The sequence below is a fragment of the Lampris incognitus genome, chromosome 13 (assembly GCF_029633865.1).
Source record: "Lampris incognitus isolate fLamInc1 chromosome 13, fLamInc1.hap2, whole genome shotgun sequence".
Lineage (NCBI taxonomy): Eukaryota > Metazoa > Chordata > Actinopteri > Lampriformes > Lampridae > Lampris > Lampris incognitus.
The window spans coordinates 4,878,802-4,895,065 of NC_079223.1; the positions used below are offsets into that span (position 1 = coordinate 4,878,802).

At 43.8% G+C, this 16,264-nt stretch overlaps 1 protein-coding gene across 1 annotated transcript in view; it reads right to left on the reverse strand.

The window, feature by feature from the left end:
• The window catches only part of eys (eyes shut homolog), a 292,598-nt gene that overhangs the window by 135,112 nt on the left and 141,222 nt on the right, over positions 1-16,264 (reverse strand). The window contains 3 exon segments of the mRNA XM_056292252.1: positions 244-341; positions 699-705; positions 1,138-1,235. Coding sequence (XP_056148227.1) covers positions 244-341; positions 699-705; positions 1,138-1,235 — 203 coding nt within the window.

Below are 16,264 nucleotides of genomic sequence, written 5' to 3' on the forward strand. Positions count from 1 at the left end.
TTCACTCTCTTTCTCTACTATAAAAGCTTATATATGTCAAGGATGAAAACTGTAAGGCTTTGGCCAAGCTCATGGAGACCTCCTGGGGTTTCTTTTTAAAATATTTCTCTCCCTGCTCATTTCAAAAGCAGCATTTCTGAAACAATGCGTTTCCTGGCCGTCGTTGCCGCATTCATTGAGGGGAACATGTAATAAATGAAAAGAATTCTGCCAGATCGAATCCACGAGACATTTCATTCATACCAACCTGTTCACAAGGTCTTGACAAATGCCGGCGTTGTAGCAGGGGCTGGAGGAGCACTCATTGACGTCTTCCTCACAATGACGGCCAGAAAATCCCCCTTACACTCACAGCTGGGGGAAGAAAAATCATTGAGAATTGATATTTTGTCTCAGTTGCGGGATTGAAAATCCATTTGTTTCTTGCTGGCATATGTGCTAGGCATAAAAAAAATCAATTGGAATTTAATGATATTAACCACACATTACATTTAGATTGATTGCACATATGGCAGAGGCCAAGATTTTCATAGTTTTACTCAACCTTAAGCTTTATGAAAGTGTTAAATGTTGAATATTAGCATTTAAGCTAGATATTTCAAGTGGAGAACGTTATTAACATCATCTTAAATCGACCCCAAAGGCACATGGGAAAACAAAACACAAGTATTTCATTATGAGAACAAGCGTACACTTGCCTTTCATCTACGGCAGATAAACTTTAAACAGTCATTACTTTATCCACGATGGATGGCCACTCTTAAGAACACTTTTATTTATTTATTTATTTCTGGCTAGCTGTTATGAGTAGCAGCTGGGATAGGCTCCAGCATCCCCACGACCCTGAGAGCAGGATAAGTGGTTTTGGATAATGGATGGATGGATGTTATGACTCAAACATCCTCTCAAACAAACAAAGATGTTATGCTCCATATACAAGTGTAACTCAGCATGGTCAATAAACATACACGATGAAGGTTTTATCGTCACCTAAACAGACACAATGAGCTTGAAACCTGCAGCAATAGCATTACCTTTAGAGGAATTTACGATAAATACTGATGATCTACCGAGGCTGGAATCATAACCAGAATAGCAGAGATGAATGAAAAGGCAGTTGTAAATAACTGTCCTTACCTGTAACCGTTTGACCCGGTCTAGACAGCGGCCCTGGTTTTGGCATGGACTTGAGCTGCACTCGTTGGTGTCAATTTCACACCAAGTTCCCTCGAATCCTGAAAGATAGATGAGATGGTCATGGATCAGCAAGCCCCACTACATCCTGAGAACGTCAGCGGCGATGATAACAAAGGCCCTAGTGAATGCCATTTTAATGGAACTAGTAGCCCCTGTAGCATATCTCATCTTCCAGCTCTCGGCACTCACCGTTTCCCCTTTGAGAGTGTGTAAGTCTAATAATACTTCAGTGCCACAGACAGATTGGTCTGAGGGTTGGTGGTTTGGGAGGTGTATGTCTGTTTGTGTGTGTGTGTGTGTGTGTGTGTGTATATTCATATGTGTGTGTGTGTGTGGTGTGTGTGTGTGTAAGAGAAAGAGAGAGTGTAGGGGGACATGGGGACATCTTAAGTTGGGGTAAGAGGAGAGGCTAACCCCATGAGCTCCTTTGGCCTTGTTCATTAGGGGGTGTGAGGCAGGGAGGCTAAGCAGATCAGCATGGCTGTTTTGTTGTACTTTCGAAGGCAGCCTGGGAGTTCTGGCTGGTGGAGGTTTTTCCTTTGGTGCGTTGGCTGCCATTTAAAGCCCGGATCTGTTCCGTGAGCCAAACAAAAATCAATCTCTACTGGGTACAAAAAAATACAACAAATAACGAATAACCTTATATGACCTAAACTGTCACCATTTCTAGTATTATGATAGCATTGGTTAGAACATTAATGGTGAATATTTCTTACAATATTACCCCTCAAGCTAAACTTTCTTTTTTTTTTCCAAAAAGAGCTTAAGTTAATGCTCTCCCTAAAAAACAGCTATTATACAATATTAAAGATGTCTGTGTGTGTGTGTGTGTGTGCATGTGTGTGTGGTGGGGGGGGTGTTAAGACCATTAAAAAAAGGCTAATAAAATGAGCATATAATCTAGGTGGTTAATGCTAGTGTAGACTCTATCCTGTCACTATTACTCTTACTGGATCAAGCTAAGCAGGTACATATATTTTGGTAACATGCCTAGATAAAAAAGGATTAATGGATTTAGGTTTGTGTTCCATGAAATCACATTGGCATAGAGTGAACATACTTCAGCATAACATTAAATGAATCTCGTTAATGTGAACATGTGTTACAGTACAACTGGTGAACTGTCCCTGTGGCTAAAAGGCTCTTCCAAAAGTGAATACATGAAATGTGTGATGTGTGACAGCATTCTGAAAGCCCTTCACAGTCCAATAAGTCAAGTGTTTCTGATGACAGATCACCGAAGAAATGATAAAAACTAATAACAGTGATGTGACAGTTTAGTCCTGTTTTCACTAGCCCCTCTCTAGGGCAAGATAGGAGCACCTGCTCAGGTCCAGAGTTGCACCTCTTGAGCCGCTGAGATGCCAGCATCTTGCTCCAAGACACTCCAGCAATATGGACGCTAACTTTCCCACTGTATTCCAGTTAAAGAACAGCCTCCCTCAAACATGACAGTCCTCACTCCTCGACCAAAAAGCATGATTTTTAGCACAAGTGTCTCGCACAAATTAATATACGTAGCAAAGTAGCCAAGACCAATGCACTACTTATGTTACGCCGTGATTCTGAGGGAGGCTGCAAGGCCAAATCCAGCAGAGGTGCTTTCCTGACAACTTGCAAACATCTTTTTCATTTTATGTTTAAAACTGAGGAAGGAAAAAGTCCCAACCAAACTGAACTGAATTGAACTGAAGGGGATGATAGTTGGGAAAGAAAAAAAGATGGGATTGTGACAGTGACACAGCTTTCTGTGCGTCTTGAGATGTGAGAATGAGTGGGAATCCATGAGACCACAGAGAGCCCACAACATCTGGTGAATTATAGGACAGCACAGCTTTCCCTGGCTGGGCTGTCTGTCAAAGCAATGGTGGAGCACCTTGGGGACAATTTCGAATGTCAGCGCAATGCAATGCATCTTCTGCCACTAAGCAGTGACTGGAGGCCTCTCTTTGACAGAGTACAGAGAGGGATACCCAAGGCGCGTGCTCACCAACTCATTCCATCATTTGGTTGGAGCTGTGCGATCACTACTCCTGACACCGAACGTCTCCAAGGAGAAGAGGGGTGTGGGCAACCCCCGGTGTATAGGGAACTAAATTTGATGGACGTTTCAATCAAAAGATGAGTGATTTCTTGTTTTTACAGGTGACAATTTGGTTTTTGACCGATGCACTTCTGACAGTCGTCATCTTCTCAAAGAACCTGTCGCTTAGAAGGGGTGGGGGCACAAATGCTCTAGAATGGGGTGGATTAAAGTTTCATTTACTTGTACTTACTGTAAATAAGCAGAGGTGGCTGGACAATTTTACAGCCATTATTTCACATTTATTTTATCCATCTGGACTACAGAGTCCGATTACGTAATACTAATTGGCATCTTTACCATGGCTGGAGGCACTCTCCATATACCTTGTTGAATTTTATGACCGGGTAGGACAAACACTGGCGCAGCAGCAAACATATTCCTACTCCGGGTGGCCTGGCGGTCTCTTCCATAGCCTACCAACACGGGGATCAAAGGTGATGACGATGCTTCTGTTGGAAAGCTAATGCACCAAATCTACAATCAATATTACAGTAGAACACTGTTCCCACACAGATGTAGTTTGTAATACAGTATTTTGCCTGTGCTTTGGTCTGAGGATGCCATTTCTACCAGGATTGGAACTGTTTACTATTGAGGTGATGGCAGATGAGCAAAAATTACCGCTACACCTTGTTTGTAGTTCTCACTGCAAGAGGGATGGACAGATCAGGGAAATCAAAGATTTCAGCTGTGATGACTGTACATATATTTTAAAATCACTGCTTTTTGTTCATAAATCTGCATTTTTTTTAGCATTTCTTCACATATTGCCATTTACATTACTTACTTTGAACAACTTCCGTCTTGCTCACGCCTCACTGTCTGCTAATTAGCCCCTTTTCTTTATGGCTGCTTTGCTTGCCACCAACAAGAACAGCTGCCAAAATACTTTTTGCATGACACAAATAGAAGACACTATCTGTTCTAATCTTTTTCTGGGACAAGTATCTGATTTTATAATCACAATTTTCACTGTCAGACTGCATTCAAGAGCATGTATTCTGGGTTGACGTTTTTTGGTTACATGAAATATAGTCTATATGCACAAGGTTATCAACAATAATACCAATTTTGCCAGCAAACATGCACGTGTATGAAGCTGGTTTGGAGGAAGGGGTTACGGGAGTGAAAGTGGAAGAAGATGGGGGGGGGGTGCTGTTGAAATTAGTCAGTTCTCCAAAGTTACCTACAACAACTTTAATCACACATTACCATTTCTGAGGTGTGGAAATGCATGGCGAACTACTTCCACCATGGCAAAAGTGGAATAGTTCTAAACCAGTTATGTCACTATTGTAATGCAAAAAGTAAATGCCGGCCTTACTGACAGTGTTTGCACCCCCCCCCCCACTTTCCTCCCAATTTTTCGTGCCCAATTCCCTTCTCTTGAGTTCCAACATTGCACAACCCCTCCGGTAGTTGAGGAAGACGTAGACTTCCATTATAAATACACTTGGGAGTTGCCAACCACTTCTTTCGACTTGCCAGCTGCAGGTTTCTCCAGGAGAAACACTTGTAGAGGCGCTCAGGCTTTTTCCTCCATAGCCACCTGCAGCTGTGCAGGTGCTCCATCACCTGTAGGAGTTGCTATTTGCGGTGGTGAGATAGAACACCCCTTCCGGCTCCCCACCTAGGAGTGCTGCCAGTTGCTCAACCTGCAACACCCAGTAGAGCAGGAGGTACAACCGGGATTCAAACGAAGATCAGTGTTGGGATGCTAGCGTAACAGTCTGCTGCACCACTCAAGTGCCCCCATTGTTCACCGGCTGGAAGTTGTTTGTATTTTGGCAACTTCATTTTTTCCTCCCAGCACTGTATGGCTTCTGTCTATTTAAACGGCAGCTTGCAGAATAAGCAATTAAAGATGAACAAAAAACCTTTCAAAAAGCTTTTTCTTCTTGAAAATCTTTTTTTCCACTGAGTTAGCCTTCCGTACGCAACCTGTTTTGGAAAAACAAAAGCCTTGTTTTATACCTAACATTAGCATGCAATCTGGATCCAGACAGCTTATCTGGATAATGAATGGTCCAGTCTCACGTTTCAACCCTTGCATTTACACCTGGTATTGATGTGTTCTCGTTATCTATGTGTCCACTTTAGGATCGGACCTTCTTTTCTCCTGAAGGCAGGTGGGTGGCGGGAAACCAACGAACAAAAGACAAAGAAACATGATGGTTATATAATCAGGATCTTCTAATAAATGAAGAAATGTTACCTGAATGAGTAAATTTGACAGGGCTAGACACAATATCACATGACCCTCATGTGTGAACAGGGAAATAGCAAAACTCTAGCTTTACAAACATCATCCCATTTTAAACGACAGCCAACATTATTTTTTTAAAAGTGCCCTTAACACTCAATAGTTTGTAAATGGGATGTAACTTCTCGCTACCTGCCCCGCTGCCACGATATCACACAAGAGACGCGCAACGTTTCTAAAATGTAGTTTATGCATTTAGGTCGAGTCGCATTTGTCAAATGCAGAGGAATTTCATTTCATTAGCAATGAATGTTTCGAGTAGTATAAAATGAAATGGTGGTGTAAAATATTGCTACTGCAACGAAAATAGGGGGACAAAAAGTGATTTATTTGTGCTGGCGGGCGCTATCCATGGTGCTTATTCTGAATTCTTGACGAGGAGAGAGACTTTATTTGTTTTACAGCTACGCACTAGAACACACACATGACTACAAGGTGTGGTGGCTGAAGAAATGTTCCTTCTGCATTTTCCCATCCTGCTGTCTTTCCTCCAGGAGCAGCCAGGAGCAGCCAGGAGCAGCCCTTTCCTTCGGTGCCCGGGGACCAATTCTAGCTGAACACCCATATCGTGGTCAGGGACAGAACAGGAGTGTTCTGCATGTTTTTATTCTTGTATGGTGGATCTCTATCCTTGCATAGTCTATATGGTTTTCCGATTAAATAAGAGCAAAAATGATATTCAAATGGAATAGCTGGCGCCTTGTCTCTTCCAAATGTAAAAGTTATAACAGGTCCGTTTCATGTAGGGATACCAAAGAACCAGAATAGACAGTACTATTGACAACTGTTAGAGCTGGCTCTGTCTGTCTGTCTGTCAGTGCTGATAGATTTGCTGCCACACCTAAATCAAAAACACCCAATATTAATGTTATTAGCTGCAGCTGTGTTTATCCTGCTATGCCAACATCACAGCGTACCAAGACCAGCCTGGCAAATGTTTAACCTGTAAATGTAAGCAAACTCATTAAAATGGTCTAAGGTTAAGTTACTCTTTTAGCTGACTGATCACTGGCTCTTCTCCACAAACATCTCAGTTTTGCTAAAGTTGGAAATTTTTGATTTTGAGCAAGCGACCATTTCACAAAGTCTGGAGCAAAGCAGCAATTTATGATGCCCTATGGCCTCTTCCCACCAACTTTTTGCTGATTTCATTCTGTTAAAAATTGCCGTCATGTCTGGTGTGAACATACTGCACTTTAACTCACGTGTATCAATATGGGGTCCGGAAAAAAAGTCCACCGAACGATAAACTTTAAATACGACTGTAAGTATCATATCAAGAGCACATCATTCTTGCCGGTAAAAATAATATTTTTGACAATTACGTCAACACAAAAGCTTACGTATACTGTAAACACAGTGCCAAGCATTCAAATCTTACGATTTGGTGCAGTGCTGAGATATGTAAGTTGGTTGTGTGCCTGACTTAACTCCACCCATCTGTAGCTTACACCGACTCAGTACAGCTACTCTGGAAGGCAAGCATTCATGGGCTAAATACCATTACACTGTTCACACTGATCTGAGCACAGCAAGTGTATTTTGTGGAGAATGGAGAAATGGAAAGGGAAACAGTAATTCATGAGGAGTATGGTTTGCTGTTATTGTTAGAATATGCAAGAGTTTATGGGGCGTCCGGGTACCATAGCGGTCTATTCCGTTGCCTACCAACACGGGGATCGCTGGTTCAAATCCCCGTGTGACCTCCAGCTTGGTCAGGCGCCCCTACAGACACAATTGGCCATGTCTGTGGGTGGGAAGCCGGATGTGGGTATGTGTCCTGGTCGCTGCACTAGCGCCTCCTCTGGTCAGTCAGGGTGCCTGTTCGGGGGGGGGGTAGCGTGATCCTCCCACACACTACGTCCCTCTGGGGAAACTCCTCACTGTCAGGTGAAAAGAAACGGCTGGTGACTCCACATGTTTCAGAGGAGACGTGGTAGTCTGCAGCCCTCCCTGGATCGGCAGAGGGGGTGGAGCAGCGAATGGGACAGCTTGGAAGAGTGGGGTAATTGGCTGGATACAATTGGGGAGAAAAGGGGGGAAACCCTCCCCCCTTTTCTCCCCAAAAAAAGGGAAAAAAATTAAAGTCAGGAGTATAGTATGTATAGTCCCATATCAGGGAATGAATATTTAGTTCCATAATATTTACATTCAAAAAAGGTTATATTCATATACAGAGCATTCTGTTGAGATATTTGTTGGAAAATTGACTTGAGATAAACAAACGCCCTGCAGAGAACAATCTTTGTTTTATGCCAACACAAAAAAAGGAGCATCAACTAAAATGAAAACAATAAGAGAAATTGAAATTTAATTTGCACTAGAGATATTTCAATGGTACAATACAAAATCTTTTTCAATATCCCATCACATATTTGTCAATTCTATTGTTGACACAGTTGCCAAGGAAGTCATTAACCAACTGCTTTGTTTTGGGCACAATCTTATTTGTGGTGAAGTGGAGGACGAGTGTGACATACCATGTAAATAAAGGGGTTTGTTCTCCATCTGGCTAGGAGCCTCCAGGGACAATATGATCCGTGCCATGAAATATATTTTGTGAGACCACACAATGCTTATGAATTCATTTACAGTATTGACACAATTCTTATTCATCCATTCCACATCATATAATGGTGAATCTGTTTTCTGCTTTAAATTAACATCTTATCATCCAGAACATCATGCAAAGGCAGTTTTTCCAAAGCTTTTACAAACAGACCATTACCATGTTTACTGTAAGATATAAGATTTATATTTTATAAATAGCAAATATTTCAGATTAAAGTGCTAATGTGGTTTGAGAACAGGATTTCTCTTATACCTGGATATACACTGGGCTCTTTTAATAACTGGTCTATGGTACACTGGCTCTTCCAATACTTCCTGTCTTGTCACTGCCCAATTGTGGCAGTAAAGGTCCTCAAGCAAACATGGCAGATCCTCTTCTGCACCTGTCTTTGCATATCTAGTTTCATTATTACTATTTTCATTTTTCTTTATATATTATTGCAGAACACTATAAGCATTGCTGATTGCTAATATGTCCAATAGTTAGCTGTTAGCCAGCTAACTGGCTAATAGGTGCATTCTTGATTGTATTGCTTCTCCTGGATCATGACCTTGTCGTGGAGGAGAAGCTTGCATGTTCCAGTGATCCCAAGAGCTATGCCATTCGGAGCTTGGCTCCTGGTAGGGTCACCCAAGGTGGCTAGGTCAAGAGGGAGGTTCCAGACGAAGCACAATCCAACAAAGATCTCAACGGCGGAACTGGCGGAGGATGTCTCCTGGTTACAACGGTACTGAAGGCAGATAAGGCTGAAACAGAGGGTGGTCCCCAATCGTCTTGGTTCTCCATGCCATTTGACTCTGGCCACCCCCTGCCAAGGACCGTGTGGTGGCTGCAGGCGTATCAGCCTCTCCACGTAGTAAGCTGTCATGCACAGGCGTCCTCCTGCAAGGATATGCACAAGGGCCTAGAAGGGACAGTCATACTCGACCCCGAGTGACCGCCGATGGTGAGGTGTATTCTTGTTTGTATTGTTCAAATAACATCTGGTCCAATGCTTCTGATAGTCTTTCAAATGCACAGTTTCAAAAAGCCAAAAGTAAGCTGGCTAAGGCAGATATGCAAATGCTAAAAATGTTTCGAAGAAATCTAGGTGTCTTCTTCTTCGTTTGGCTTTCTCCCTGTTTTTCAGGAGTCGCCACAGCGGATTTTATAGTTTCCATCAGTACCCTGTGAGGGCACAGCACCAATGGCGACTGTTGTTAACTCAGACCTTAGCCGATCTGGAATGGTCTTGTCAATCCGCATACCGATTTGGCAAAATTCTACGTCGGATGCCCTTCCTGACACAACCACTAACCCTATGAACGGGGGCACAGGTAAAGCGCTGGATGCCATCCCAGCATTCATGGACTTCCACCCATGCCTGTCAGCACATAGGTGTCTTAATCACGTTATATTTAATCAGACGTTGAACTTGCCTCAGTAAAGACAATCAAATATGAAAAATCAAGTGCAGAGCTGTTTCTAACACCAGAGAACCTTTGGCAGTTCCTAATCTGATATCTGGCTGTATGTACAGCTAATGACGAAAGAAGAATTGGTTTTGCTGGGGTGCATTAGCTTCAGTTTTTTTAACCCGACCAAAGTTCAAACATAAGGTTTAAAACGTCAATGAAACTAAATCTTCTCCTGCACACAGGATTTGTTGCAACTTTCACAAGTACCCTCATCTGGTGTTATTGTTGTTATGAATGTTTGTCTTCCTCTGTTATGATTGTTGTTCAGTGACTATCACCCTAACCTTTACTCGAGTGCTTCAGTTTCAGGTTGCTCTTCTATCAGATTGGCCACTCCCTGCTGAGGCAACCTCATTAAAGAGAGAGTTGAACATCGTTCCTGGCTACTGGAAATGACTTAGGGCTCGATCTTAAACCCGGTATAAAGCGGCACCAAACGTAATGCAAGTGTCTTTGCTAGTTTCCGACCGAAGCAGTTGTCATTTTCCCATCCAGCACCTACGTTGTTTATATAGCAAATATACTTGCGCCAGTGTCAGTGCCCATGGGTGTTTTAGTCTTAAAATGAGGTATGGTCAGCTGTAGTGTAGGAAGATGTCACAGTGTGGTGTCATGTCCCAGTGTGGGTGGACACAGAGAAAATCAGGTGGGCCTAGCCCATCCAAGACCAATCATACTTAATAGATTCTGGAACGCACATGTTCACCAGCATAGGCCATTACAACTATACTGGCCTGAATGCACCACAGTTCAATCATACAAGCCTTATACATCATCAGAGGTCATGTTACAGGCTCCAAGACGAACATTAACAGCATCTCATAGCCATAGTCAAATGTATGGATAGAGGTACACAGAGGGCCGCTGACACCAGGGGAACACCGGTTGTCCTGGGCTCTGGGTCAAGGGAGGGTCCAACTCCGACGGCTCCCGCCACCGCTGCTCCGTCAGCCCTGGGAGTGCACCACGACCAACGCCATATAGACTGCCAGAGCTGGGGGACTCGTACGAGCCGGTCAGGATTAAGGTCCTGACTAAAAAAGAGGTGTATATGCACACCACCTATGTTTGGTCTGTTTAAGGTCCCCAATATGTATTTTTTTCCATGTAAATCTGATGTATACTATGTTCAGATCATTAAATAACGAGTTTGTTATCAATGTTCTATGGACAACTTCCATCCATCCATCCATCCATTAGCTGAACGGCTTATCCTGTTCTCAGGGTCACGGGGATGCTGGAGCCTATTCCAGCAGTCATTGGGCGGCAGGCGGGGAGACACCCTGCACAGGCCGCCAGGCCACCACAGGGCCGAGACACACAAACATTCATACCTAGGGACAATTTAGTACAGCCAATTCACCTGACCTACATGTCTTTGGACTGTGGGAGGAAACCGGAGCCCCCAGAGGAATCCCACGCAGACATGGGGAGGACATGCAAACTCCACATAGAGGACGGGATGACCCACCAAGGTTGGACTACCCCGGGGCTCGAACCCAGGACCTTCTTGCTGTGAGGTGACCGCGCTAACCCCTGTACCATCGTGCCCACCTATGGACAACTTCAAAGCATTAAAGTTGAAGTTTGGGAATGAAAGCATGTCTCTAATATGATTGAATTTTGGTGGTGGGGCTTTTAATTAGCCTGTATTTGGATTAAATAGAGTGTGGGAGAGGAGAGCTCTTTTGCTGTGCGCATGTGGAACAGTGTTGTGTGTGTTATGGCCAGTCAGCGAGCTGTGCACAGTCCAGACGGGGGGGGGGGGGGTTTGGAGATCATCTTGTCCTGGTCACGAGCAAGACACACTTGAATGTAGCCACATAAACCACACACACACACACACACACACACTCACACACACACACACACACACACACAATGAATGTGAGCGTTGTTCACTCCCACAGGAATGAACGGACGTGTTTTACGGCACACGGCACGGCTCGTGCAACTGGCAATTCAGACGCAGCTACCGGTACTGCTGAAGCCAGTTCATATGAATATTTGAAGGAGTTTCATGAACAAATCAGTACAGATTCCAACTGAAATAAAAAAGAGGCATATTTTTATGCAAACTGTGCCCGCCAGGTCTGAAAAAAAAAAAAGCCCGAACGTCAGACACATCGGCAATGAATTTGAAACGACACAGGAAGTTGAAGCATCCAACCATCGGAGTAGCTCATTTAAAAAAAAAAAAAATGGAAGAAATGAACGAGAACTAGATCATTTTTGGGACTTTGAACTTAATTCAAAATTCAAAATGATGAACTATGAACGTGAACTAGTTCATTTTAATTTGTGTGAATTGAACTTTGAGCTAGCTCTTGTTAAGTGTAAACTTGCACAACACCCCCCACACACACACACACACACACACACACACACACACACACACACACACACACACACACACACTTCTGCACAAGCCTCACCTGCTTGTGCAGAAGCTTGTGGAGCGTTTCGGGTTGGACACCAACATTGTTGGGTGGATTTTTGGACTTCCCCACCAACAGATTTCAGAGTGTGAGAGTAAACGGACACTTTTCTGGCTTGACTTCAACATCAGCCGGCTCCCCTCAGGGGTGTGTCCTCTCTCCTCTCCTATGCATCCTGCACACTAATGACTGCTGCAGTAAGTTCAAAAATCATCACATTGTGAAATTTGCAGATGACACAGTGATAGTGAGCCTGCTGAAGGAGAATGAAATGTCCCATGGTCCTGTCATAGACTATTTCTCCAAATGGTGTCAGGAAGCCTTTTGGAATTGGATGTGACTAAGACCAAAGACATGTGTATTGACCTTAGACATAATCCCTCCAACCCAGTCAACACTACGATTAATGGTCATGATGTTGAAATTGTTGAGTCATGCAAGTACTTGGGCACTATAATTGATAGCAAGCTGAAGTTTGATTGTAATACCAATTTGCAATGCAAAAACAGCCAGCAGCGCCATTTGTGTCTGAGGAAGCTGGCTAAGTTCAGTGTCGGCAGGTCCCTGTTGACTTTGTTCTACAGATCTTTCATTGAGTCGGTTATTACTTTTTCTTTTATTGGCTGGTATGCCTCTCTCAGCCTCGAACAGAAAAATGCATGAACAAAGGTGATCAAGGTGTGCAGTAGCATAACAGGTACCCAACAGAAAAGTCTATCTGATTTATACAACAAACAGATGCTAAGGAAAGCAGAATCCATCCTGTCTGACAGCACCCACCCCCTGCACCAAGAATTTCAGACCTTGCTTTCTGGTTCCTGCTTCAAATACCCAGTAGTCACAACCAACAGATACAAACAGTCCTTCATTCCCTCAGCCATTTCCCTGCTAAACTCCAACAGTAAGAGGTAATACCAGCTCCACCTTGATAAACACTGTTGCAATGGTTTTTGTTGGCTTTGTTCTCCTCACTACATGTTGTATCTATTTGCCTTATGCGTTCTGTGGAGGGCTTGAATGTTGCCGCTGCTACAAAGCAATTGCCCCTCTGGGGACAAATAAAAACCTGCATTGACTTCTCTCTCTCTCTCTCTCTCTCTCTCTCTCTCTCTCTCTCTCTCTCTCTCTCTCTCTCTCTCTCTCTCTCTCTCTCTCTCTCTCTCTCTCTCTCACACACACACACACACACACACACACACACACACACAACATCATAAAATCAAATTGTACACCCAACAAAAACTATACCCAATAAACAATAACACTGAAATAGGCAATAGGTTACTACAGTCCAACATGGTACTTTTGATGATTCCAGCAGGAGATGACGGGGACTTGGTGTGGGTGGTGAGTTGAGAATGATCCCTCAACTTGAGCTGAATTCTCTTCCTCCAACTCCTCACATTTTTTTGTGACAAACTTAAGCAAGCTGCTTTGTGTAGCCATGATTTTTATCTTAACCTACATTACAACTGCTAGCTAGCAGAAAGTAGGCTTCAGTTCCTCTGTGCAATGTGCGGGCTGTACACTGAAAGAGGAGGGGCTGCTCACAATCTGGCATTTACGAAATGAACTGCCACACACAATATCTGACCTATCATCATCATATCGTAAACAAGAAACAAGGAATCAGGAAGAATTTATTTGCCATTTCGTCTTATGTACTAGTACGTACACAAAAGAAACAAAATTCCGTTTCCCCCAGCCCACAGCAGTGCAACACAAAAACACATATCCAAAAAACCTCCAGAAACAACACCACCAAAAACATACAAAAACAGAGAGAACGAAGCAAAAACAGCCAACAACACAGTCCACCCAGTACAATACAGTCCAAAAACTCCGCCGTCCAGAGAACGACCGCCAGCCAGGATGACTGTCGGAACCGCCGGTCTGCATGGGCTAGCAGTTAGCTTAGCCTGCCCCGCTTCTGTGTCCTGTCAGACTGCCCTCGGTGTTTCCTCTTCAGGCGCAGTTCCAGGCAGGGCCGTGGTCCTTGGGCCAATCGGATGTAGCAGACCAGGCTCCAAAAACAAGAATTGTTTGATTTTTACTGGTCGCGTAGTCAGATAAATGAAACAGTATTCATTGACTGCTATTCACTGGATGAGCCAGCAAACAAGGAAGTCTTTGGGTGGGCCTGAGTGCCAAGTGGGTGGGCCCAGGCCCACCTAGGCCCACCCACAGCTATGTGACAGATGGCCAGGCACACTGTTGGCGCATTGCTATCTTGAGGCATTGGAAAGCGACTGGGCAATTGACCAACAAAAACCTGGTCTTAAGTCAATGGTGCAGTATTTTACTGTTATTTTATGGGCACATTATTAACATAGTAATGTGTACCCACATAGGCGGGTGCACAGTACAGTTACTGCTTGGCAAGTCCGCCATTATAATAATAGGAATCTGCCAAGGTGCAAGTACACCTGGCTTTCAAAAGGGAATAGGAGATGACACTCTGATTGGTTTATTTCATGTTACACCCAAAACACACCTATTATTCATTAAGAGACCAAGTACAAGCTCTTTGAACCATGTGCCTTACTTTGCAGTCAGATTATCTGCCACTTAACTAGCAAAAGTGGCTTTGGACACACCCTAAATGCTCTTTAGAACCTACACTTAGATCGTTAAAATAGAGCCCTTGGACATTCTGGCCAGTGCTTTTGTGGAAAGTTGCTGCTGGCAAGATCAATTGAACAACTAAACAAAGAAAAAAATCCACTGGCGTTCTTCCACAAGCATAAGAGGAAATTAGGTCTTTTTCCCTAATTTTAATGCATGGCAATTGTTAGTTCGCTGTCACTGGCTGCAAGTTGTGTAATGAGACTGGCCATAAAGTATTATTATCTAGGTATTGCGTTTAGCACCAATTTATGGTGTCATGTCTCTCAATAGACAACACTGGCTAATACTAGGATTAACATAAAATCAAGAAGTACCAAGGTAACAGAAGCTGACAGGCACACATCCATAAAGGAGTGCGAAAATTAATTCTTAGTAAAGATAGGTATAAAGAGTATGTTGAGAGGGTGGAAAGAGTACTTTGAGGAGCTGATGAATGAAAAAAATGAGAGAAGGTTGGATGATGTGGGGCTAGTGAATCAGGAAGTGTGGTGGATTAGCAAGGAGGAAGTGAGGGCAGCAGCTATGAAGAGGATGAAGAGTGGAAAGGCAGTTGGTCCTGATGACATACCTGGGGAGGCATGGAGATGTTTAGGAGAGATGGCAGTGGAGTTTTTAACTAGATTGTTTAACGCAATCTTAGAAAGTGGGAGGCTGCCTGAGGAGTGGAGAAGAAGCATACTGGTACCGATTTTCAAGAACAAGGGTGATGTGCAGAACTGTAACAACTACAGAGGTATAAAGTTGATCAGCCACAGCATGAAGATTTGGGAAAGAGTAATAGAAGCTAGGTTAAGAGGAGGAGAGGTGATGATCAGCAGCAGCAGTATGGTTTCACGCCATGAAAGAGCACCACAGATGTGATGTTTGCTTTGAGAATGTTGATGGAGAAGTATAGAGGAGGCCAGAAGGAGGTACATTGTGTCTTTGTAGATTTAGAGAAAGCATACGACAGGGTGCTGAGAGAGGAGGTGTGGTATTGTATGAGGAAGTCAGGAGTTGCACATAAGTATGTAGGAGTGGTGCAGGATATGTATGAGGGCAGTGTGACAGAGGTGAGGTGTGCGGTTGGAATGACAGATGGGGTCAAGGTGGAGGTGGGATTACATCAAGGATCGGCTCTGAGCTCTTTCTTGTTTGCAGTGGTGATGGACAGGTTGACGGACGAGATCAGGCAGGAGTCTGCGTGGACGATGATGTTTATGGATGACATTGTGATGTGTAGCGAGAGTAGGGTGCAGGTTGAGGAGAAACTGGAGAGGTGGAGGTATGCACTGGAGAGAAGAGGAATGAAATTAAAAAACAGCAAGATGGAATACATATGTGTGAATGAGAGGGAGGACAGTGGAATGGTGAGGATGCAAGGAGTGGAGGTGATGAAGGCCTATGAGTTTGAATACTTGGGGTCAACTGTCCAAAGTAATGGGGAGTGCAGAAGAGAGGTGAAGAAGAGAGTGCAGGCAGGGTGGAGTGGGTGGAGAAGAGTGTCAGGAGTGATGTGTGACAGAAGGGGACCAGCAAGAGTTAAAGGGAAGGTTTACAAGATGGTAGTGAGACCAGCTATGTTGTATGGTTTGGAGACAGTGGTGCTGATGAAAAGACAGGAGGAGGAGCTGGAGGTGGCAG